The 24,978-nt window shown below is 36.2% G+C and overlaps 1 protein-coding gene across 2 annotated transcripts in view; it reads left to right on the top strand.

Moving 5' to 3' along the window:
- LOC150077616 (membralin) overlaps positions 1 to 24,978 on the top strand; it is a 280,598-nt gene that overhangs the window by 178,380 nt on the left and 77,240 nt on the right. For both annotated transcript variants that reach the window (XM_090385657.1, XM_090385658.1), the window contains exon 9: positions 1,014 to 1,146. In XM_090385657.1, coding sequence (XP_090241783.1) covers positions 1,014 to 1,146 — 133 coding nt within the window. The remainder of the gene's footprint in view (positions 1 to 1,013; positions 1,147 to 24,978) is intronic.

Raw genomic sequence — 24,978 nt, forward strand, 5'->3', positions numbered from 1 at the left:
TCGATTTTGGGAGACACGATTGTCGACTTCGCTGGCGAATGGACTTCTGCAGATTTCGAATGCAGGACTGCTTCCTCATCCGATGACCCTGGTTTCCTGGTTATTTATGTTTCTCAACACTGCCTGTCTCCTCAAACTGTTTAAACCATTGGCAGATATTATTCTCATGTGGTGGATCCTTGAGATATTCTCGTCTGAAACTCCATTGAACCTCGATTGCGGATTGGCATTCCACAAAACACACGTAGCTTTCTCTTGCATGGTAGTCAATGCCAGACTAACTGACATGCCGCTGACTGTCCCACTAAACAGCTATTATAGAGGGTGCCCCACTTTTCGTGTGCTGCTGACTGCCTGCATGCTCAACGTGGCGCCTGCCACAAACTTGTTGCCTGTTGACTTCATTTGAACACCTTTCCACCCAGGTTCTTGCTGTGTGTCACATAACATTAGTACAAAACCCACCATTATTTTTTGGACACCCTGTATTATGGATGGCTCAGCCATTCATAATATTGTAATGACTCAGAAGATGTCTTTCTGTGTCAAGAGACTTCCCATGCCCTTAAATTTTCTGCACAACAGATAAGATAACACTGCTACTTGGAGCCTGTTTATGGAAACAGCTGGAGAAACTTTCTCAAACAAACATCATACTTAGCCTACCATCATGACTCCAACTATTTGGCATAAAATAATACTCACATAGGCAAATCTTTTTCTCTGTTGCTAATGGTGCCTTTTGTTCATTCTGATTTACATATTAAAATGGAACATTCAATTTCAGTGTGAACTGTTGACATCTATGCTCAAAATGGGATAATTTCAGTACTGTTTTATTTTGGATCGTATGGGATGAAGTAATTATTTACTTAATTAGTTTACATTGAGGTGAGTTTGGAACACTATGGACTACTATTAATCTGGTTTGCTTGAATGATAAAATTTTGCTTATATAGTAGAATTAGGGACAAATTTAACCATGTATAAATCATGTTGAATTTTTTTTATAGGTATAGAAGCCATCATGTCAGAGTTCTTCAATGACACAACTACAGCATTCTATATAATTCTGATTGTCTGGGCAGCAGACCAGTATGATGCTACTTGTTGTCACACTCCAATAACTAAACGTCATTGGCTGAGGTGAGTATAAAACTGTTTTGCAGATATATAGATTTGAACTGTGTGTATAAGGTGTGATCAAAAAGTTTAGCAACCCAAATGTATTTTTGAAATGATGAAGCTTGCTAGAAATTCAGAAGAATCTCCTTCAAAGCAATCTCTTTAACACTATGTGTTGATTCAAGCACACCTGAACTTCTGGTAACTTTCCTTATAAGCTTTCTTTTGGAATTTCTAATAGTTCCTGTGTCACATTTGTTGTTGTGCTTGGATTTTTCTGGTGCAAAGGCTACTTAGGCCATATTGCACCGTGTCACATTTAAATAATTTTCCTAGTCATTCCAAATTTGTGATATTTCAGGCACCTCTTAAGCTTTTTGGTGAATGGGTAGGGGGATGAACTTCAAAGGGAGCTAAATCCACTAAGTACGGCAGATGCGAGACCATCTAATAGAGTGCTTTGCATGAAATTCTGTTTCAAGCATCAAGTGTACAGGGGGTGTTGTCATGATGAAAATGCCAATTCCCTGAAGCTCACTTTTCCGGCCATTTTTCTCTAAACATTATTGCACAATAACCCCAGTCCTGTAGTATTCCTGGTTCACTGTTGACTATTAGGGACAAATTCATAATGGAAAATGTCCTGTGAGTCAGAAAATATAGCAAGTATGATTTTAATATTTAATTGAGATTTTTTTTTTTTTTTTGCTTTTTTGAGCTTGGGAGAAGATAGTCGTCTTCCATGGAGATGGCTGGGTTAGCAGCACACCGAAGAAGGTCCAGATGTGTTGAGAGCTTGCTGCTCACTCTGTGATCATCAATGAGGACAAAAGGCATACACTTGGCTGAAATTTGTTATATTCCCAAATCTTGTATTAAAACTGATTGATATGAACCACAAGAAATACCAATTTCATTAGTGACTTTATGAATAGTTAAATATCATTCACTGCTTTTCTTGAATAGGTACTTTGCATCTGTCTTTACTGATGAAAGACCCTTTATGGTGAGGAGAGGCTGTGTGAGTGAGGCTGTCATATGAAATTACGTAAAACTTTCAAGCTTAAAGGCAAGTAAGGCTCCTGGAGTGGATGACTTATATGCAATAATTTCGAGTGAGGAGCCAGAGAGTGTATTGAACCATTAAGGTTAATTATGAGGGTATCTTTGGACTTGGGAGAGATTTCTTTGGATTGAGGAAGTGCCAATATATCGCTAATACACAAAGGCAGTTCTAACAGTGAAGTCGGTTAGTCTGACTTCAGTGGTAGGGAAAACTTTGGAGGAATAATTAAGAATGCAGTCCATGGACATTTAGATAGAAATGGCAATCTGAAGGATGTACAACTTGGTTTTGTTAAGGGAAAATCAAATTTTACTGGATTTTGAAACAGTTCTTCATGAGCTGTATGTGGAGAACAATTTCAATGTAGTTTATTTGAATTTTAGCAAGGCATTTGGCTCAATCCCTCATTAGGGGTTTCTGTATAAGCCAGAACATGTTTTGATTACTGGAAAGATTCTAAGATGGATTTGATTACAGGATGGCTGCAGTTCAGAAGGTAATTAATGGACATTTTTCAGATTGGTGTGATGTCAGAAGTGTAGTCCCACAAGAATTGGTTCTTGGGCCACTATTGTTTCTAATTTTCAGAAATGACATTCACGAAGGGATAATATGGACATGATATCAAGATTAGGAGTCGTTAATGATCTATGCCAAGCAGCACTCCAGAATTACTTGAACATGCTTCAAGAATGGTCAGAAAACTAGTAGTTATGTTTTAATGCAGAAATCGAGGTCTTACATTTGGGGAATCATCATCATCATCAGCCATTTTCAATCCACTGCAAGATGAAGGCCTCTCCAACAACTTTCCAGTTCCTTCTGTTTTGTGCAATGGCCATCCATTTGCTAGTCACAAACTCATGAATTTCATGTGTCCATCTCCGTTGTTGTATTCCAGGTTTTCTTCTAGCTCCTCTTAGGTACCATTCTGTTATTTTCTTAGTCCATCTGTCATCTTGTCTTCGAGCTGTGTCCTGCCCAAGACCAGTTCTTTAGTTTTGATAAGAATGTCTGTTACTTGAGTTTGCTGCCTAATCCATGTGTTTCTCTTCTTATCTGACAGTCTGATTCCCAATATAATTCGTTCCATTCTTCGCTGTGTAGTTCTCAGCTTCTCTTCCATTCTTTTAGTGAGTGCCCAAGTTTCATTTCCATAAGTCATGGTGGGGAGTATACATTGGTTCATTATTTTACGTTTCACACAAACTGGGATATTGCTCCTCAGTATGTGACTATATTTCCTGAATGCTATCCATCCAAAATTTTTTCTTCTCTTGACTTCCAGCCATTTATCATTATTACAGCTAATGACTTGTCCCAGATAAGTATATGACTCCACCTTTTCAATTACTGCTCCTTTAATCATTATGTCCCTTTCTGTGGCATACTTTTTCATCATTATTTTTGTTTTAGCCATATTCATCTTTAGTCCAAAATCCTTACTAACTCTGCATAACTGATTAAGATTTTCCTCTAATTCTTTGGGATTGTGGCTTATGACCACAATGTCATCTGCAAATCGTAAATGGTTTATGTACTCTCCATTCACATTGACTCCTTTCTGCGACCAGTCCAATCTTCTGAAAGCAGTAAACAACTTCGAAGATATTGTGTCTCCTTGTCGAACTCCTTTCTCAATTTTAAATTTGCTACTGTCTTTGTCTAGTCTAATAAAGGAGGTAGCATTCTCATATATTTTCTTCAAAATCATAATATATGGGGTATCTATGCCTTGTCTTTCCAGTGCCGAAAACATTGCTATTTTGTTATTTTGTTTTTTTTTTAAAGAGCATTAGCAACTAAGGCCATATTGCTCCGGTGCGGTGGTTATTCCCTGACCTTTCCGCATCCTCCGTATTTGCTGGTGATGGCCTCGAAACCCGGTCTAATCAAGAAGCGTGTGCTACGCACTGCTGCTCCTTCCCACCTGGCTACGGAGGTGCCTTCCAAAACATTGCCTTATGCTGTATAGAGTCAAATGCCTTTTCATAATCCACAAATTCTAGGCATAATGGTTTTATATTCATTTGCTTTCTCCATTAGCTGTGACATTACGTGAAGATGATCCATAGTTGAGAATCCTGTCCAAAAGCCAGCTTGCTCTTTCGGTTGAGTCTCATCAAGTATTCTTTCTAATCTTAGTGATGACCCTTGTGAATAATTTGGATGTTGGATAACAAGCTAATAGGTCTATAATTTCCAATTTATCTCCTTTCTTATGCAGCAAAACTATGATTGCATTATTCCACTCCTTAGGCAGTAACCTCCTACAGTAACTTCATCTTCCCCCGGGGCTTTCTTGTTCTTCATTTTCTTCAACGCATGTTCTACCTCATCAGGAAGGATATCAGGTATGTTGTATGTGTTACTAATTTGCGATCTATCTTCCCCACTGCTGGCATCATTCCCTCGCTCCTTGTATAACTCTTTATAGTAGTCTTCTGCTATTTGAATTATGCCTTCTCTGCTATTTATAAATATACCATCACTATTCTTCAGTTTCAGTATCATTTGTCTTTCTGTATTACTTCTCATGGCTGCTGAGTTAAGTCCTTTGTTTTCCCTTAATGCTTTTTCTACTTCTCTTATGTTAAATTTTTTTATTTATGTCCTCTTTGAGTCTCTTTCTAATGGCTTTGCATAACTCAGTATACTCAATTTTCTCCTTGTCAGTGTTTTTCTTGTTCTTCATTTTTCGTCTTCGGTTCATCCCGATAAGTGTTTCTTGACTAATTTTTTCTTCTTTGGATTTCTTTTTACCTATAGGTTTCTTGGACTTTATCACTTTCAGAAAGTTGTAATATTCCTCGTCGATATCTTGGTCCTGAGCAGTCTGCAGAAGCTCAAACTTGTTCTTAAGTTCCAGTACATACTGCTTTTTCTCCTCTTCTGTTATCTCAAAGACTGTTATTTACTCGAGTCAGATTTTTCCTTTCTTTTCTTACATCTATATCGTGTGCATCTTACCATTCTGTGATCACTTCCAACATTTATCTTGTTCAGGACAGTAACATCATTCACACTATATCTTCTATTAGTGAGAAAGTCTATTTCATTAGTTGTTAATCCATTTTGGCTCTTCCATGTCCACTTTCTCTTCACCCTTTTTTTGAAAAAAGTGTTCATTACTGATGTTCCTCGAGATTCTGCAAATTCCACAAGTCTTTCACCTCTTTCATTTCTTTCACCAATTCCAAAATTTCCTATAGTTCCTCTTTCTGCACTGTTTTGTCACTTTCCAACCTTAGCATTGAAGTCCCCCATAATGATAGTGTAGTGAGTTTTCTGTTCATTTAGTATTCAGTTCACTCAATTTCGGTGTACATTTCTTCAACCTCTTCATTATCATGGCTTGATGTTGGTGCATAACTCATTATAACCTTTAGCTTGTACCTCTTAGAAATCCTGAGTTGTAGCCTTGACACTCTTGGTGATGTACTTTTGAAATCCAAAATGTTGTTTTTAATATCTTTATGGACGACAAAGCCATCTCCACCTTCGCTCCTTTCACTGTTTCCATTGGTGTACGGCGCCTCCGTAGCCAGGTGGGAAGGAGCAGCAGTGCGTAGTACACACTTCTTGATTAGACCGGGGTTCGAGCCTGTCACCATCAAATACGGAGGATGCGGAAAGGTCAGGGAATGACTACCGCATATCCCGGAGCAATATGGCCTTAGTTGCTAATGCTCCTAAAAACCAAATAACTAGCTAACTAACTAACTAACCATTGGTGTACAGCAAATTTCCACTTGATAAACTTTTAAGTGATCCATTTCTTCTTCTTGTTTCAGCCAAACTGATGATATTCCAATTTACATTTTCTAATTCCTTTTCCAGTTCTAATATCCTGTCTTCACTTTGAGCGATCTTATGTTGTAACAGGCCAAGTTCAGTTTCAGTGCATGGCAGCCTGGTCGTACCCAGAGATTCTTAGCACCCTCTGCTTCCACTCTGATCCTCTCGATGCCATAAGAGGGGGAGTGAAAGCCATTGGGGACTGAGGGCCATTTGTTTCGTCTTACTGTCATGTGCTGGAGAGTTTGGTCTTTTCCTCTTCACGCTGACCAAGCATCTTGAAGAGAACCACTCTACACGTTCGTTGCCACCTAAGTGACATAACAGGGCTTACCATCGAGAAGGTGTGCATGAGTGGATTTTAGGGAGGCAGGCCAATTGGACTTCTCCTAAATCTTCCGAAATAGAAAGATATTGGATCCATCAGTGTTTTACACTGAGTGTCTGATAACACACAGAATGTGTGTTCCCCTCTAAGCCCCAGGGTGCTATTCCCCACTTTGAATTATACACTTCGTGGGGTTGAATTAAAAACAGTAGAGGAAGAAAAGGGTCTGGAGTTATGATACGGGCAGATATTAAGTTTTCTGGGTAAACCGGCAGCCAGGAAAGCCCATGATGTCCTTTCGATCATTTATTGAACAATATTCTGTAGTGATAAGAAGGCCATAATCCCATCCCACTGTATAAGGCAATTTTAAGACTGCATTTGGAATACTGTATCCAAGTATGGAAACCACATCTGAAAAAATACATTGAGCTCCTTGAAAGGGTCCAAAGACAGACAACTTGCATTGTGAGATTGGTAAAAGGCAGCCGTACAAGGAAAACCTTTGATCATGTGGACTACAGGGCTTGGCAACCAGGCACCTTTGAGGGGATCTGATTGAGGTTTATAAACTTCTGAGAGGTATTAGTAAAATGAATTAAGATGAAATTTTCACTGTTATAAAGAATTCTAGAACTAGGGATCATAAATTCAAATTACAGGGGAAGAGGTTTTAGACTAGATTGTATGAAGTTTTCTTTTAGCCAGTGAGTTGTTGATTATTGAAACATGTTGCCTCTGCAGGTTGAAGTTGAGGCTGACAGTTTGAATAAATTTGAGGGTCAACTGGATAGTTACCTATGTGAGGAGGGAAGTGCATAATTTGTATTTACTTATCTACTCTTTTTTTTTTTCCCCTCCAGCAAAAGCCTGTGGCTTCCTTGCACTATATTGCTAATACTAATCTCACAAACATGAGTGACAGAATCGTTGGCTTTTGAAATTGAAGTGTGACCATGGTAGGAGGGCTTGTTCCTCCATTGTTAAATATTTGATGAATAAGTCGCCCCTATAAAATTTGCGTGAGTGACAGAATCGTTGGCTTTTGAAATTGAAGTGTGACCATGGTAGGAGGGCTTGTTCCTCCATTGTTAAATATTTGATGAATAAGTCGCCCCTATAAAATTTGCAAACTACCAAAAAAAACCTTCAAATGGCACGTGGCATTTTGTACAAAATCTGTTTTTAACATTCTGGTTACTGTGACACTCTTCTCTAATTTGAAACAAAATTTTATGTGAATTTGCTCCCCAGTAGAATCACTGATTTTAAAATGTGGCAAAATACATAAACTCACCTTCTATTCAATGCATACTAATTCAGACTGACTGCAAATAAATGGGCAGTTTCTGCACAGCTACATCTAGCATCTAGATGAATTGCTGAACATGGTTTGCACCAGGTTTATGATGTAAGAATTTCAAGGTACAAAGTCAGTCCCAGAACTTTTTTATCACACGTGTTTGTAATAATTTATAAGCATATACAGAGTATTTTGAATCTTTAAAGATGTCGATAAAAAGAAAAAGAGTAAAAAATTAACCCTAGAGTAGTAGTAGTAGTATGCCCAATTGAACAAAGGCAGTAGTACAGCTCCTGACAAGTGAACAACTTTCTTTTCAGTTTTTGGAAAAAGTTTTTTTTTATCTTTTTGAATTCTGCTTGGGGTATAACTGCGTTTCGCATATTCTTAATGAATTGCAATATTTATTGTATGTAATTTTTTATTTTTTAATAAAAAAAAATTAGAAAATGAAGTGATTTTACATTTTTTATTTTCAAAAAATTAATTTTGCTAAAAATTAGAAAAGAACATTATAGACATAATGTTCTTTTTGCTATAGCCTTCATCTAGTTCAATACTCTTGTGCCATCATTCCATCCGTTTTCTAAATACTTAGAAGAGGCTGTTGGATCAGTACTGACAGAATGATGCAACAAAACACGCTTATATCATCCATTAAAAAAAACAAAACAAAACAAAAAAACAAAAAAAACACTATTTGTTCATCCTTTCTAAAAACACTAGCCAACATTGTTTTTTTATCTTGACTAATATATCAGCTGTTGGCAGTCAAATTTTATGTGTAGATTTTGAAAAAATTCTTAAAATTTCACATCACAATTTCTCTATGTCAAGCTTTCTGCATTTGGCCATAATATTTATATCTTATTACAATTTAGGGAAGTAGATATGACATGTTCTGTTAGTAGTAAATATGAACTGATCTGTGGCATTACCTGCAAATAATAATGTTTGCATATGCTCATGGATGGCTTAAAAAATACTTTCACTTTCAGCCTCCTATTTCTTTCTTTCAGTAATGGAAAGAGTCACAGTATGAATGTGTGTATAGTTTATCTGTTTGTCTATTGCATACTCTGTTGTTTTACTTAGTATTGTATTGTTAAAATTTTTAAGCAAAAGAAAAGGAAGTGCCTGAATCACTCTGACCTGCCGTGCATGTGCGTGCACGTGAACAGTTTACAACAAAAACTCAGAGGAAGAAAATCTAGAGTATTTATGAATGTGCATATTCTTTTGTACTTTGATTGCAAGCTTGGTGATCAGGACAAAATGAAGAAATTCGTAAGGCCCTGGATAAAGAAGGAACTGGATTGTACTACCTAAAGGAAGCGTTTTCCAATTTAAAAGATGCAAAACTGAAAGAAGGAATTTTCATTGTACCTCAAATTAAGAAACTCCAAGATGATGTATTTGAAACAAAGCTACAGGATACTGAACTAACAGTGTGGCAATCTTATAAAGCTGTTGTACATGGATTTCTTGGAAGAAGGAAAGAAGATAATTTTGAATCTCTGGTGTCAACTTTACTGCAATGTTATAAAGATATGGGATGTTGAATGTCTTTGACAATTCATTTCCACCTCCTTTTTTTTCCCCCTCAGAATATGGTAGATGGTGATGAGCAAGGGGGAGTACTTTTATTGGGACATTTCCTCAATGGAAAAGTGGTGCTGAGGTTGCTGGTACACTGCTGATTTCTCAAGAGGGAAAGAAAAATAGACTGTAAGTAAAACTATCTAAGTGGGAAGAATATGGGGAGGTTAATAATATGATCTGGGATTGCTGAGATTGAGAGGTACAACAACAATAATAAAATAAATAAATGAAACTATAAAAATTAAAATATTAAGGAAAATATTAATAAAACATTAACTAGGCAATGAGTGCATACATCCAAAATGTGCTAAGATGGCCATTAAATTAAATAAAAAATTATCTGCCAGAGTGACATCAGTATCAATTTTAGTATTCCTCAATTATTGTATTTCCTTTTGATCTGCATCATTGTTTTGTTAATAAATGTTTGGCCATAAATAACAGTTTTTCATTAAACTAATTCTGTTAGCACAACTCCTAAAATACATGATGATATTTCCGAAATAATTTGAATTGTTGAGTGATAACAAAACTTAAGAGGGAAAAGTGTCTGTGTAAACATCTTGAGCACGAATAATGAAGAATGCTTTAGTTTCATTTTCACAAGTGCACTATCCACTAATCTTAGCAGCATTAGCTATAAAAATGCATCCTTCTTCCTGTGGCAACAAATTATGAGAAGTCCAAAAAAAGGGATGCCAGTTCAAACAAGAACAAATGCACATGTCCCAATGATATTATTTAAAAAAGATATTTAATAAAAGTATGTGCCATCCTACCATTAATATTCAGATACTCCTCTGTTGCTAGTTGGTTACACTATCGGTTACAATATGCTTGTAGGCCTTCTAGGAGACAATAGTATGATTGTGAATGCAAGATGCTGTAATCGACAGAGTTAACAGACTTCCAGCACTGCTGATAATAGGGAGCCATATAAGCATTGGTCTGTATATATGTGACATTTCATTGGCATTGAAGATCCCTAGGTTGATGACGTGATTTGCAAATGGAAGCAGACTGGTGCTGAAATTGTCAAGAAATGACCCACAAAACTTCTGAAACTGATGAAATCATCAGAATCGTCCAAGCTACCTGCTGGACTGTATCATCCTGACAATTAAATTTGGTGAGTGTGCAGTGTGATGGTCTGTTTTTCATGGTTTGGCTTGGGTTCATTGGCTGTTTTGGACAGAATGCTGATGTCCATCTAGACATCCTGGACAGTATTGTGTTGCCTATGTTGTGACAGCATGTCGGGAAACCCATGCCAGCAGAACAACACTCAATGTCATACTGCTCATGTTGTGATGGACTGGCTTGAGGATATGAGCATTGAAAAGTTGGACTGGCCAGCTCACAGCTCTGAACTCAAGCCTGTATAGAACTTCTGGGATGAATTGAATCGTCAGGTGCATGTAAGGAGAGAGAGATTATACAAAAAAAATAGAACTGAACTGGTTGCTTCTTTGAAGGCTGAATATCAGAAATGTTAGAGGATATTTACAAAAAAACAGTGAAGAATGTTTCCTGAAGACTAGAGGCTGTCATAAGGGCTAAATTTTTCAGCACATATTATTAGTTTTTCCTGTAAATAAAGGTTATTTGTAGATATGTAGTGTCCAGATGTTAATGGTAGAAGTTGTAAGCTTGCAATATAAAAAAATGGATTATTTACAATTGTTCTTAAGAGATTTAAACTGCTGGGTAGCACCAAAAAGTGAACAATTTTGAATTATTTCTTGCTGATAAGAGGATAATACAGGATAATAGATGAATATCATACAGATTTAGATTTTGTTTGCAGTGTGTTACATTTCAGGTATTCAGTATTTTAAATTGAATTTTCATTTTTTCTGAAAAGAAAAAGAAAACTCAATAAAAGCCAAGAATTAACTTGTTGTCCGTTAATTAGTTAATTGGATTTTCATAATTAGTAATTAATTTGTTAATACTAATAATATATAAAAGTAATTGTTTTCATTTCATTGCATGTTTTTAAAACAGTATTCACTCAACTTTTTATAATGTACCTTACATATTTCTTTCTGGATTTTAATAAAAAGTGAAATGCAGCGACATATCTGTTGTGTTGTGCATTTCAATGTTGATATAACAGTTATTGTATAAATTTTGTTATATATTGATTATTGTCAAATCAGAATTGATTCACATAATTGCATTAATGTCCTATAGTTTTAATGTTAATGACTGATGAATTTTGTTTTGTGTGTGTTTATATATATGGTTATTATTTAAGAGGTGTGAACTGTTTTGTAATTTTATTTCTTCTTCTTTTTTTTTTTTTTCACTTTAATTTGTTTAATTTTCTGGATTTTAACAAGTGCCACTTGTTATATTTTAAAATCAGATAATCAAATAGAAATCTGGCAGTCATTCTTTTTTTCATAAAATGCACATAACCAGTGTATTTTACAGTACATGCATTATTGTAAAATACTGTATATTACAGTATCTAGAAATTTCTACTGTGATTAATATAATGATCAAATAGCAATAATTTATGATTTATATATTTAGTAAACTGATAACAAAAAATCTCTTCAAAAGCAATGACTTGCGTGGGAATGAGAACACTTCATTTCTGTGCATCCACTGTATAGTTTCATTCATTCCTCCAATCAGTACATGAGAACAAACATTCAGGGCTTCAGCTGAAAGATACAGTATGTGGATATTGTAAAATACTGTAATATACAGTATTTTTCAATAATGCATTTACTATAAAATTCACTGGTTATGTGCTTTTTATGAAAAAAAATAAAATAAAATAATAATTGCCAGATTTCTATTTGATTATCTGATTTTAAAATTTAAAATATAAAAAAAAAATTTCATGAAAATACTTTGATCAGTAGTTAAGTTGTTACATATGGTAACACATGTAATAGTCTAATTCCCATTGGATTCTCTACTTCTTTTAAAAATACATGCTTATTTTGATATCTGTGATTTTGCCTGTTTCTGATTATACAGTTCCCATCTGTGTGCCAGTGATTTAATATATTTGTGCTTTGGAAATCAAGAAGCAAAAGGCTGTCATTATCATTATTAAGATTAGATTGCATTACAACATAACATAGAAGGTTTCATCACATTTAATTAAATCAATTCTCATCAATGCCCTTATTTGATATCTGTTTACTACTCAAACTACATTTTGTGCATCAACTTTTCCACAAACAACTGATAGTGGGCAAATGGCATATTTGCCTTTGAGAGTCAGACATGAATTATTTGTTATCAAATATCACACAAATTGGAGAAAAACTGGTCCTCCCAGTAGTGCTTTGATAATCAGTAAACTGGATTTAGGTTTAGATTTGTATTTGGATACATCAACATTTTTTTTTAACAACGTCACCCATGACAAATCTGCATCTACAACTCCCAGAAAATGTTTTTTGTGAGTGGGTCGGTGGGTAGATAGGGAAAAGAAGATTATCAATTAAAAATGTAATAATAACAATCAAATAATTTTTAAATGGAACGAAATATACATATGGCAAATATTTAATTTATATTTTAAAAATCATTTAACATAACTGAAAATTTTATTTTACTTTATGTAAGTAATCATATATAAAATAAACAATTATTTAATATGTCTATATGTGCATGGATATAAATAACTGAAAATAAGTAGTTTTAAATATTTATTTATAATATATTATATAATTTTTTTCCAGTCTTAGCAAATTTTCAAATTACTTTATTTTCAGTTTCACTATGTGTTTGGATAGACTTGTCAGTCTGTTTTGGCTCATCCAGTTTTTGCACATTTGAACTTGTTATTAGTGTATCAGTTCAAATATTTATATACATACAAGAATAGATTGCTTATTATGTGACCATCAATCATTAATTTCATACATTATGACAAATTTAAAATGAATTGTTCATCATGAAATTTCACAAATAAACCAAATCAAATTAAATAGTTGCTTAACTTTGATTGATTTGTGCTAAATACTAGCGACAGTATTGACATTGTCTTTGACAATGTTTTCTACATATAGTGTTCATTCTGTTTCATTTTGTGTACTTTTATGATGTCGATAGACTGTTAAGATGGAGTTTATTTGCTGTTGTATGTATATGTTTTTGCTAAATAAGAAAAGAATGATAATAAATACATATGGGAGACACAAATGAATTTGAAAATGAATCGTGTGAAGCACGCATATTGTGTGTTTCATATGATTTTAGTCCAAATTACAATGACAGTTGCAAAAATTAAAGTAAAATACTAATACTTTTGATATGCAGTACTGTTCTAAATTCTCTAGCATAAAAGTTGCAATTACTTGCCAACAGGGAGACAATGACCAAGACTAAAATCAATTTAAACAGTGCACCACTTGTGAGGAACCCTCCCTCCAGAAAATTTGAGTGCTATTCAAATAATGCTAGCATGCCTGAAAGCAATTTAAAACAAGTGTTTTCTCCCTCTAATGGCATTTGACACTTTCATTGTGTGTGTGTGTGTGTGTGTAATTTTGTTGATAATTTTCATTTATCTGCAGAATCTTAATAGGGAAAGTAGATTTGTTGTTTGTTTTTAGGAGCATTAGCAACTAAGGCCATAGTGTTCCAGGATATGCAGTAGTCATTCCCTGACCTTTCCGCATCTTCCATATTTGGTGGTCACGGGCTTGAACCCCGGTCTAATTAAGAAGCGTGTGCTACGCACTGCTGCTCCTGCCCACGGAAAGTAGAGAAGAGAGTACTCTTGAAGGATATTATTGTGAGTTACAGCTGTGCAGACAGCGCAACTGAATAGCTGGAAAGAGTTTTTATTTCTGGGGCTGTATGTAATGACTAGTTCATATGTTATGGACGAATGTGATTCATTTACATAAGTAAAGAAATGTGAAATCAAGTCACAAACCTCTTTTGTGACTTGTTTGTAGACTAGTCTATATCTATTATAAGCTTCTGTATCACCTGATAATTTATATGCATCCCATGCATCTAAATTCTCTGCCACAAGTCTCATCAGTTCGTCTGGTATCCATTTAGGCTTTAGCCTTGAATAATTTAGAATTTGCTATCGGTAACATCATCAGTTTGTCCCACTGCATACAATTTACAAAATTACAAAAAGTTTTGAAAATACAAATTACAAAGATTTTACCCCGCAAGTCTTGCAAAGTCTGTCAAGGGCCAAATTGATTTACAAAACTCTCATCGTGTACTCCCTCCTATTATGTATGAGCAGAATTGCAGATACTTTTAATTCTGATCTGCAGTCATGACTTCTCAGCATTGCCCTGTACTTGTTAAATAAATTCTCCCAACTCCTACTCTTAATATCGTTAATACCAAACAACAATATCACCTTTTGTGTCCTTAAAAGGTGATAGCTGTTCTACAGTGTAACCATGTTTAGCAAACCCCCCCGACACAATCAGAAGCTAAAGAGCATACCCTAGTCCTATTCCACCTTTCCTTTTTGTACAACTTATTTCCTGTTTTCTTGAACAGTCAATCACTAACTATACTTTTTTCTGTTGCACTTGCACCAAAGGTCTCTGCTGTGGAGGTGGTTGTCTGATGCTGGAACATGGGCTTATTATAAGCTGAGTGCTTGTGGGTTCTTCTCTTTTAATTCTTTGCAGGCAACTGTCCTGTTCTTCAAGCCCTCATACAGGCCCATTGGAATGCTGAATTTACACTTAATCACCTCGTTGTTATTTTGGTTTTTAGGAACATTAGCAACTAAGGGCATATTGCTCCATGGATATGTGGTGGTCATTCCCTGACCTTTCCACATCCTCCGTATTTGGTGATCACGGGCTCGAACCCCGGTCTAATCAAGAAGCGTGTGCTACGCACTGCTGCTCCTGCCCACCTCGCTACGGAGGCACCTAACCACCTCGTGCTCTTTGTAAAGAGCATGGGGAGGGTTAAGTGAAAACACACACACACACACACACACACAAAGACATCCCCTTTGTGAATGGGAAACGCACAAACATACATTTGTGTGTTTGCACTTACCTTTACAGAAAGGGGAAATGTAGAGCAGCATTTGCAGGAGAACTGCCCTTGGCAGCCCCCCTTCCCTACAAACCAGATCAATTCCACTGCTTTAGCTCTTCTAGTCTGAGGCACAATTTTAGTCAAAATGTATATTGTCTAAATATTCTCTATTTTTATTCTCATTCAATCGTAAGGACTGTGTTCTTTATTTAGGATGAATACTAAATAATTACATGTACAGTATACTAAAATTCTGAATTATTTAATATTCATCCTATAATTATAAATATGACCTGTATATTTTTAAGGCACAAAATATAATAATATTCTAATTGTATACTAAAAATAATTATATTTTATGTTTTGGAAATGCACTGTTTCTTTTTTATAATTTATAAAATCACTCTAAAAACAAAAAAATTACTGTAAATACTAATCACCGTTCCTACACATTTTTTTTTTGTACCTGATATCACAAACTCCTGAGCCAGTTCTGCGGCAGTCAGTGGCACTTTATGGGGAGAATTGTAGTTTTGTCCAATTCAGCAATTTGCATAAACTATACATTTTCATGGTGTGGTGTACTGCCTGTATATGTTGAAATTACTGTAAATACTAATCACCGTTCCTACACATTTTTTTGTACCTGATGCCACAAACTCCTGAGCCAGTTCTGCTGCAATCAGTGGCACTTTTTGGTTTTGTCCAATTCAGCAATTTGCATAAACTATACATTTTCATAGTGTGATATACTGCCTGTATATGTTGAAATTTGGGTAGTTCACTGTGTATTGCAGACTTAGTAGTGGCATATTATTATTATTATTATTAGCCATATGGTGCAAGGAAGCCTGAGGCTTATGCTGCACCAGCCAAAAAAACATTCCCAAGTTACCCTAAGAGAGAGAGAGAGAGAGAGAGAGAGAAGTAGAAAGGCATCACCAAGAAAGAGAAGAATGATGATATCCAGCTCAGGACCCTGGGTTTGCCAAGCCCATATTCACCAGATGTGAGTCCCAAGCTTATAAAGCATTAGCCAACAATAAAAAAAAACATTATCACATCCCTGTCCATCCCCTCTAATAATTTGACTTCCTTGAATTTATTCTTACTACCTACTTCCACAACAACAGATAGAAGTTGTTACAACAATCAACCATCTGCTGGCAGAAGGCAAACCTTTGCACATCTATCCTGCAACCATCCTTCCTCAATCTGAATTTATGCCGCCTCAGTCAGATCACCTTGCAGGTGCCTAGTCTCCAGACTTGCAGAAGTAAAAGATTTTAGTTTGTATATGGAAAAATAATAATGAAATACAAAGTAACATTTTTAATTAAGCAACAAACCAGATATAATTGTGAAAAAACAAAAGTGATAATGAAGTTAATTTTACATACCAAAAATAGCTGAGAAATGAATCTGATATTGTTCTGGTATCTTATTTTTAGGTGTATAATATGAATATGTGAATACTTACCTGTCACTTTTCTTAAAGAACTTATTTTTTTTGTTATAAGTTAAAATTATTTTCTTTTATCTCATGTATGTGTGTTTGTACACACACACATGGCTATTGTTAGTTCGTAATTTTCATAAATTGGAAAATAAAGCAATGTTCGATTGAGTATTTCTCTTACAAGTTTACAGTTTGATTCCCCCCTCTACCCTAAAGAGCATATATGTTTGTTTTTTTTTGATTGAAATGAGATCAGACTAATTTATGAAAAGCTAGATAAGTTCACTCATTACTTAGTAGAAACATATATTGAGACGATTTACTGTTTTCTCCTGGTATTTGGGTAGTGAAATCAGACAGCAGTTCAAGGACTACAAGCACTGGTTAAATAAATTTCAAGTCAATTTATATTAAGTTGCAAAACGTACATAAATTCCATAAATTGATATTCCCTAAGTGTATTTTGTTACTGCTCAAAATTGTAAAAAATTTTTAAACACAAAATTAAGCAGCAACAACAACAAAAATATAAAAAATGTTCAGATATGTAAAATTAACTTATTACTTTAGGTTTTCTACTGTTTCTTTCTTAATTAAAAATAAATCATTATATTGACTGATAATTTTTTTTTTTTTTAAAAAGTACCCATTGCTTTCTACACAAAATTGCTGTGCATTATGTAAATATATCTTGTAATTTATCACAAAACCAAAAAAAAAAAAAAATTATTTTATTTTCATTTATTTTGTATTTTCCATCTGCAGTATGTTAAATGAAAGTTAATTTATTTAAGAATTATATATATATCTACTGCAGTAATAGAAATTATAGAGTTACAAAAATATATATCACTGGGTATGGTTAGTAATTTGGTCCTTGAGGTTGTCACAGACATTCTCTCAGATATGGCAGACAAGCTGTACTTGCTACCTAGAAGTCTAAAACGCTGATGGAACTGATATTTGGGTGACACTCAAGTTAAGTGGACCCAATTTCGGTGAAGTCCGGACGGTCTGTGACAGCCAAATCCTCTGCTTGCACCTTCACGATGGTGGGACTGTTAGTAATCCTGGATATAACCTCCATACACAAGTACATGGTGGGTGATCACCCAGGTGTGAACTAACTTAAGCAGGGGTAGAGGTGTGGCACCCACACCACATGGAGGAACGCCGCCCCTCTATGTTACCAGGCAGTACTAGGTGGTGGATGACTCTCATCAACTGGTGCAATACCACCACTTTGCTTATTGGAGGTTTGAAGTGGTGGAACCCATGTTTAGTCTCTAGAGCTAAGTTCCGGCCAACCCTTCCCTATCTCTTCCATCATGCAGTATGATTAATGATTTTTGAAGTTATGATGAATGTCGTGGCAAGATCCAATATTCCTTACATTTCGAGGGTACAGCTCTAAAACGGTGTTCGCAGGCCGGCCGCTAGTTAGTACACCGGACTGAACCTATTGGTAACTCTCTAGGAAGCTTCCGGATCAGCTAGTGTATAATCTTGCTACCTCTACTCTGCCAGATAGTGACTGGAGGGAGTGCGAGTAGTTTGTATGTGGGGAGCATTGTCGAGGCCACATTATGTCAAGGATCTGGGTATATTCTTACCATATGTACGCCTTATCCAAAAATTTTATTACTTCATACAGAATGTCCCACCCACTTTTTCTTACTATTGAATACACCATGAATTGTCAAATTAATAGAGCAAGCTTATCTGAGAAAAGTTCTAAACCTTCCAAGCACTTCCTAATTCATTTCACAAATATATGTGGTCTTAATTCTAATCTCAACGATATCCATTTCCACTTGCAGTCTGTCAAAATCTCATGTGCTTTTTATCACAGAATCTCAGTTATTGGTTGATTCAACTACTGCTCATCTCAGATGCCCAAATTATTCGCTGTATGATTCCTTTCGCCTCAAAGGTGGTACTGGTGCATATGTCCGTTTGATATTCCCTGTCAGAGACTTGGCAATTTGGAATCTCCTCTCTTTGATCTTCTCTGGCTTAAAATCTCTCTACCTCATTGTGTCAAATTCATCTGTTGTCTCTACCGCTTGCCCAATTTCACTAATCACTTGGAGCTCTTTGACTTGTTCTCTTTGCAACTTGACTTTCTCCAGTCCAACTTTCCTAACAGTGAGGTAATTTTACTTGGTGATTTTAATGTTCACATCTCCAGCTGGCTTCCGTTTTCTAGTCACACTGACCCAGCTGGTCGAGATGCCGAGGCTTTTGCAATTACTAATGACCTTGCACAGATTGTTCATTTACCTACAAGAATACCAGACAATTCTAATCATACAGCCAATACGCTTGATCTTTGTCTCACAAACAACCCTTCTAAGTACACGGTCGAAGTGAGGCGGAGAAGACAGAGAGTGGTAATCAACTGACACTGCTCATCGTGGACTAATGTTATTAGTGGAGTCCCTCAGGGCTCAATGTTGGGTCCATTATTGTTTTCTGTATTCATAAATGATATTGATGATGGTATATCAATCTTAATGTCGAAGTTTGCAGACGATACAAAGGTAGGCAGGGTTGTCAAGGACACTACTGACACTATGCTTCTGCAACAGGATCTGGAAAGGTTGAGCAGATGGACTGAGAGGTGGCAAATGAAGTTTAACATTGACAAATATAAAGTACTACACATGGGAAACAGCAATCCCAGAGCAACGTATCAACTCTATGGTACTACACTGACAGTAGTAGAGAATGAAAGGGACCTGGGGGTGGTTGTGCAGGCAGATATAAAGTTCTCTGAGCAGTGCAGACGGTCTGCAAGAATAGCTCATGATATCTTGTCAGTGATATACAGGAATTTTTCTAACAGGGATAAAGAGGTGATTATCCACTTGTATAAGGCAGTGGTCAGGCCACACCTTGAGTACTGTATACAGGTCTTTAGGCCTCATTTTAAGAAGGATGTAGAGCTGCTGGAACGAGTACAGAGAAGGGCAACAAGATTAGTGAATGGAACAAAGTGTTGCTCTTACGAAGAAAGGCTTAAGTTTTGCAAATTACAGTGTCTGGAGACTAGGCACCAGCGAGGTGATCTGATAGAGGTGTATAAAGCATTGAATGGTTTGAGCATGCTCAATGCTGATGGGATTCTTCCTCTCGCTCAGAATAATCACCTGAGAGGGCATAAATTCAAATTGAGGAAAGACAGATGTAGGATAGACATGCGGAAATTTGCCTTTAGCCAGCGAGTGGTTGGTTGGTGGAACAGACTTCCATCCCTTGTCGTGGAAGTTGATAGCCTAAATAAGTTTAAGGCTCAGCTGGACAGGTATTTTGAACGAACAGAGGGGTGAAGTGAAAGTGGTGTTTTTTTTTTTTTTTTTTTTTTGGCTGATGCTGCATAAGCTTGCTTTCTTGCATCAAATGCCTCTACTAATGCTAATGCTAAAGTGAGAGGTCCTTTAGGGACTTCAGGTCACAACTTGGTGATTATCTCTTCTCCAATGGAACCTTTATCTCATGGCTATTCCCAACCTCGTGTTGTTTGGCATTACAAGAATGCCAAATGGGATGACCTGCGAGACTTCTTTTCTTCTTTTCCTTGGTTGGATTACAGTTTCAAAACTTCTGATGTCAACATTTGCTCAGATCATGTCAGTGAAATTATTCTTGCAGGAATGGAATCCTTTATCGCATACTCCACTTTAAAATCTCATCCTTTATCTAAACCTTGGTTTTCCAATAAATGTGCTAAAACTGTTCAAGAGAAGAATGTTGCATATCGTAATTGGCTTGTTTCTAATTCTCCAGTTTCATTTTCTGCCTATACCAAAGCTTGCAACAATTGTAAAGCAGTTATTAATCAGTCCAAACTAGAGTTTGAACAGGCTAAGAGTAGAAAACTTGCTTCTTGCCCTAATGGTAGCCGAGCATTCTGGTCTCTTGCCAAAGCTATTGGCCGCGAATTTTGCCCATCTCTGCTCCCACCTCTGTCCAAACCAGATGGTTCTGTTGTCACTTCAGCCAAGGATAAAGCTGACCTGCTAGCATCCCATTTTTCTTCCAACTCATGTATTAATGATTTTGGTAAAAACCTCCCACCATTCTCAACACGCTCCATTCAATGCCGCCTGTGGTCTTCCATCAAAAAGTTGTCAGAAGAATTTTGAGGAATCTTGATGCTGAGAAAGCTCCAGGTCCCAATGGTATTCCTCCACTTCTTCTCAAAACCTGTGCTCCTGAACTTACTCCTATTCTTTGCTGCCTATTTTAACTTTCTTATTCTAAAGGTGTTTTTCCTTCTGCTTGGAAATTTGCTCATATCCAGCCAGTTCCTAAAAAGGATGACAAATCCCTTCCATCCAATTATCGTCCCATTGCAATTACTTCTACTCTTTCTAAAGTAATGGAGAAATCAATTAACCACCAACTCTTAAACTACCTAGAAACCTTCCCTCTGATCAACAATCACCAGTATGGATTCCATCAGTGTGTCGATCCACTGGTGATATTCTGGCTTATGTTTCCCATTTATGGACTAATTCAATGGAAAGGTTTGGGGAAACACAAGTAGTTGCTCTTGACATCTGAAAGGCTTTCGATCATGTTTGGCATAAAGGTCTTCTAAACAAGCTTCCATCTTATGCTTTGCCAACTGTTTTTAGTAATTGGTTATCCAGTTTTCGCTCTGATCGCTCACTGAGGGTGATTGTTGATGGCTCTCTGTCTTCTAACTTCTCTGCTAATGCTGGTGTCCCCCAAGGTTCAGTTCTTTCCCCCACTCTTTTCCTCTTATGACCTTCCATTGACTGGAAATCCTATCCATAGTTTTGCCGATGATAGTACATTGCATTCCACTTTCCATTTTGAGAAACCTTGTCCTGCTCAATCAGCTTCAATTTCTCGAAAATCTGCTACCAATTCCTTAAATGCGGATCTTCAGGTAATTCTCCAGTGGGGCAAAGGCAACTTAGTTGATTTCAACCCTTCTGAAACTCAGCCTTGTCTTATATCTCGCAAAAAGGATTCTTCTGCTCCTATGCTCATCTTTGGTGACACTCCGATTTCTAGGCAAAATGATATAGCTCTTTTGGGGATTACCCTGACTTCTAATCTCTCTTGGCACAACCACATTACAAATATTGCTTCCTCTGCATCTAAAAACCTTGGTTTTTCTCTTTCGCTGTCAGCGCTACTTTTCTTCCAAGCAGCTGCTCACTCTGTATAAATTGCAAACCCGCCCTGCCATGGAATATTGTTCCCACATCTGGAGTCGTGCCCCCAAAACCTCTCTCAGGCTTCTTGATTCCATTCAGAAGAGGGCAGTTAGGTTAATTAATGATTCATCTCTAACAGAGTCTCTCCACTTGCTCTCTCATAGACGTACTGTTTCTGCTGCATGCCTCTTCTACAAATATTGGCTTTTATAATTCCTGATCTCTCTTTCAAAACAGTCCGAACACATGCCACAACCAGTCAACATCCATTTGCTGTCCAACTTCAAACTCACAGAACCAACTTTTCATCTTCCTCGTTTATTCATTCATCTGCCGTTTTCTGGAACAACCTTCCTTCATACGTATTTCCTGAAAATTACAGTCTACAGAAGTTCAAGTCCAATGTCAACAAATATCTCCTTTTATCTTCTCAACCTCCAATCCAAGCACGGTACTAAGTACTATAGGTTCTAATACCTCTCGTGTTTGGGGTTTATATATATAAAAAAAAAAAAAAATTACTTGTTGATGAAACACATTATTCATCCTATCTCCCTCAAATCCCAGGTAGAAAATCATGCCTGGACAAAATTGTAAATTTTCCTACTTGCCACATGACAAGGAAAAGGATTAAGTGAGGATTATTGGATGAAACTACATGTGTCCTTTTTTAGCCAGCTAGCATTACTAAACTTCTTTAGAATGTGAAAGGTCTAAATGATATAAGTATATATACCATCACTGTGATCTATAAAAATGAACCCTTATGCCCTAAAACTTTAATGAATCTAAGTATCATAAATCTATTTTATTATAGAGTCAAGTCACAACTGTCAGCTCTTGCACTCAATTCTTAACTGCCCACCATAAAGGAGACACTCTCCAAAATGGTTCCACTGGATAGTAACACTGAACTGAGAATAAATGACAGTAGTTTTCTTTACTCATCATGTGTTGCTTATTCCAAGTGCAACATATAAGGCTTGTTGTAAAGGATTCACAATATTAAATGTTGAAATAATGATGCTGTTTGCAAACTTTGTTTGCTTATTTTTATTCATTATACAGTAGAACCCGGTTAAGAAATTCCCGCATAAGAAGTTTTTCCCCTTTACTAGGTTTGGTTTCTCAAGTCCCAATTTCAACTCTATATATCTTAATGTATTATTTTCCCATGTAAGAAGTTTCCCAGGTAAAAAGTTTTCCCACATAAAAAGTTTGTGATAAAGAATACACAGTGTATTATTGTAATGACGTTTTCACATTTAATAAGTTTTTTAAATATAGAAATTCTTTATTTTTAATATTGAAAAAAAAATTCAACAATTTAAACATTTGGCAATCGAACAAGTTATTGCCGAGCATCATTTTAGTTTGTATTAAATCACTGTAGTAGGGAAACTCATTGTGAATGGCTTCACGAGTTGCCCTGATATTGCACTACCTCCAATAAGAAACGGCTCACCACTGAGAAGACTAATGTTACTTATTCTTGGCGGATACCACCACCCAGGAGTTGCGGGGTGATGGTATCCACTGAGAACCCATTGCCGAAATGTTGCCCATTCGAGAATCCAGTGTCGAAGCGTTGCTTATTCCAGGGAGTTCAATATCAGGGCAACTCATTGTGAAGGCATTCACAATATGAGATATCACAAAAACGATGCCACCTACTTTGGTGATTTACTATGAACTAAAATTATGCTACACACTAACTTGTTCGATTAGTCAATTTTCCGTAGTGTGATTCTTTCAGTTTTAAAACCTTTTTATTATGAAATTTTGATATAATGGAAGTGACATATTGCAATTGTTTTCATCGATATCCATAGTTGGATAGCTTTGACCATGTGAAGCATTTGCTGTTAAGTTCTGATTTTTCTGAACAGTTCAGAATTACTTAGTGGATTGTTCCCTGCCGTTTGTAATTGTGACCTTTTAAGGTATGTTGAAACTCCAAAGGAGCACATCCAACTTAGTAATGAGATTAATGAACAGAATGTTAGGCAATTAGAAATCCTCAGTTCAAAAATGTTTTCCATAGGCAGAGTAAAATATAAATTCTAAAATAGTACTTAAAAATGATCTTTAAGTTATGTATGTATATCTTTTCATTTGTGTAGTTAATATTTCATACCCTTGGGTAATTTTCCCTTCTAAGAAGTTTTCCCGCGTAAGAAGTTCTAAACCTCCAGTCCCTTGGAAAAGTTCTTATCCGGGTTCTGCTGTATTTATTCATATTTCCTATGGCTACATAAGTGGTTCCTTTGCTGTATTTACAACATAGTTATTTTTTTTAATTTTGAAATGCCACAAAATGAGGGAGTATGACATACACATACATTTCACTGTATTGCATTACACATTATTAATTTATAAAATTTATTTAAAGCATATGAGAGCATGGGTGGGCACAATTCTTATTTTCCCCATACACACAGAATACAAATTATTTCAAGTTATGGTTCCGAGAACTGTATTTGCATACCTCTAATGAACATATTCTTTGTAGAGTTGCATATCTACTTAAGCAAGATAGATAGATCTAGCTCTCATAATACTGTTCATTAAAATTTGGATTCAAAATTTTCCTTTTTAGGAAAATTTTGTTATATTGCAAACTAGGATGCATTTTAATTGGATTATTATAAACAATTGTATTTTAAAACACTTAATCCAGTAAGATTTACTACTGGGTAAGATTTACTGCCTTGCATGGTACCAATTACACTCTTACAGTAGTAATAATATATACACCGATGAGCCAAAACATTATGACCAGTGAGTCGTTATGCAAACTGAAGCAACTGCAGTGAACTATGGCGCGGGTTGGGACACTGTATAAAAAACACCTGATACTGAGCTCTGTTAATCAGTGTTACTCTTGTTCTTCAGATGGGAAAGACAGCGGACTTAAGCGAGTTTGACAAAGGCCAAATTGTAATGGCTAGAAGACAGGGTCAGAGCCTATCCAAAACTTCACGGCTGGTGGGGTGTTCACGGTCAGCCGTAGTTAGTCCCTATCAAAAGTGGTCCGAGGAGGGGAACCCACGAACCACTGGCAAAGTGTTGGACGACCACGGCTCATCGATGCTT

Source organism: Mastigoproctus giganteus, chromosome 12 (assembly GCF_048544385.1).
Source record: "Mastigoproctus giganteus isolate SK-2022 chromosome 12, ASM4854438v1, whole genome shotgun sequence".
Lineage (NCBI taxonomy): Eukaryota > Metazoa > Arthropoda > Arachnida > Uropygi > Thelyphonidae > Mastigoproctus > Mastigoproctus giganteus.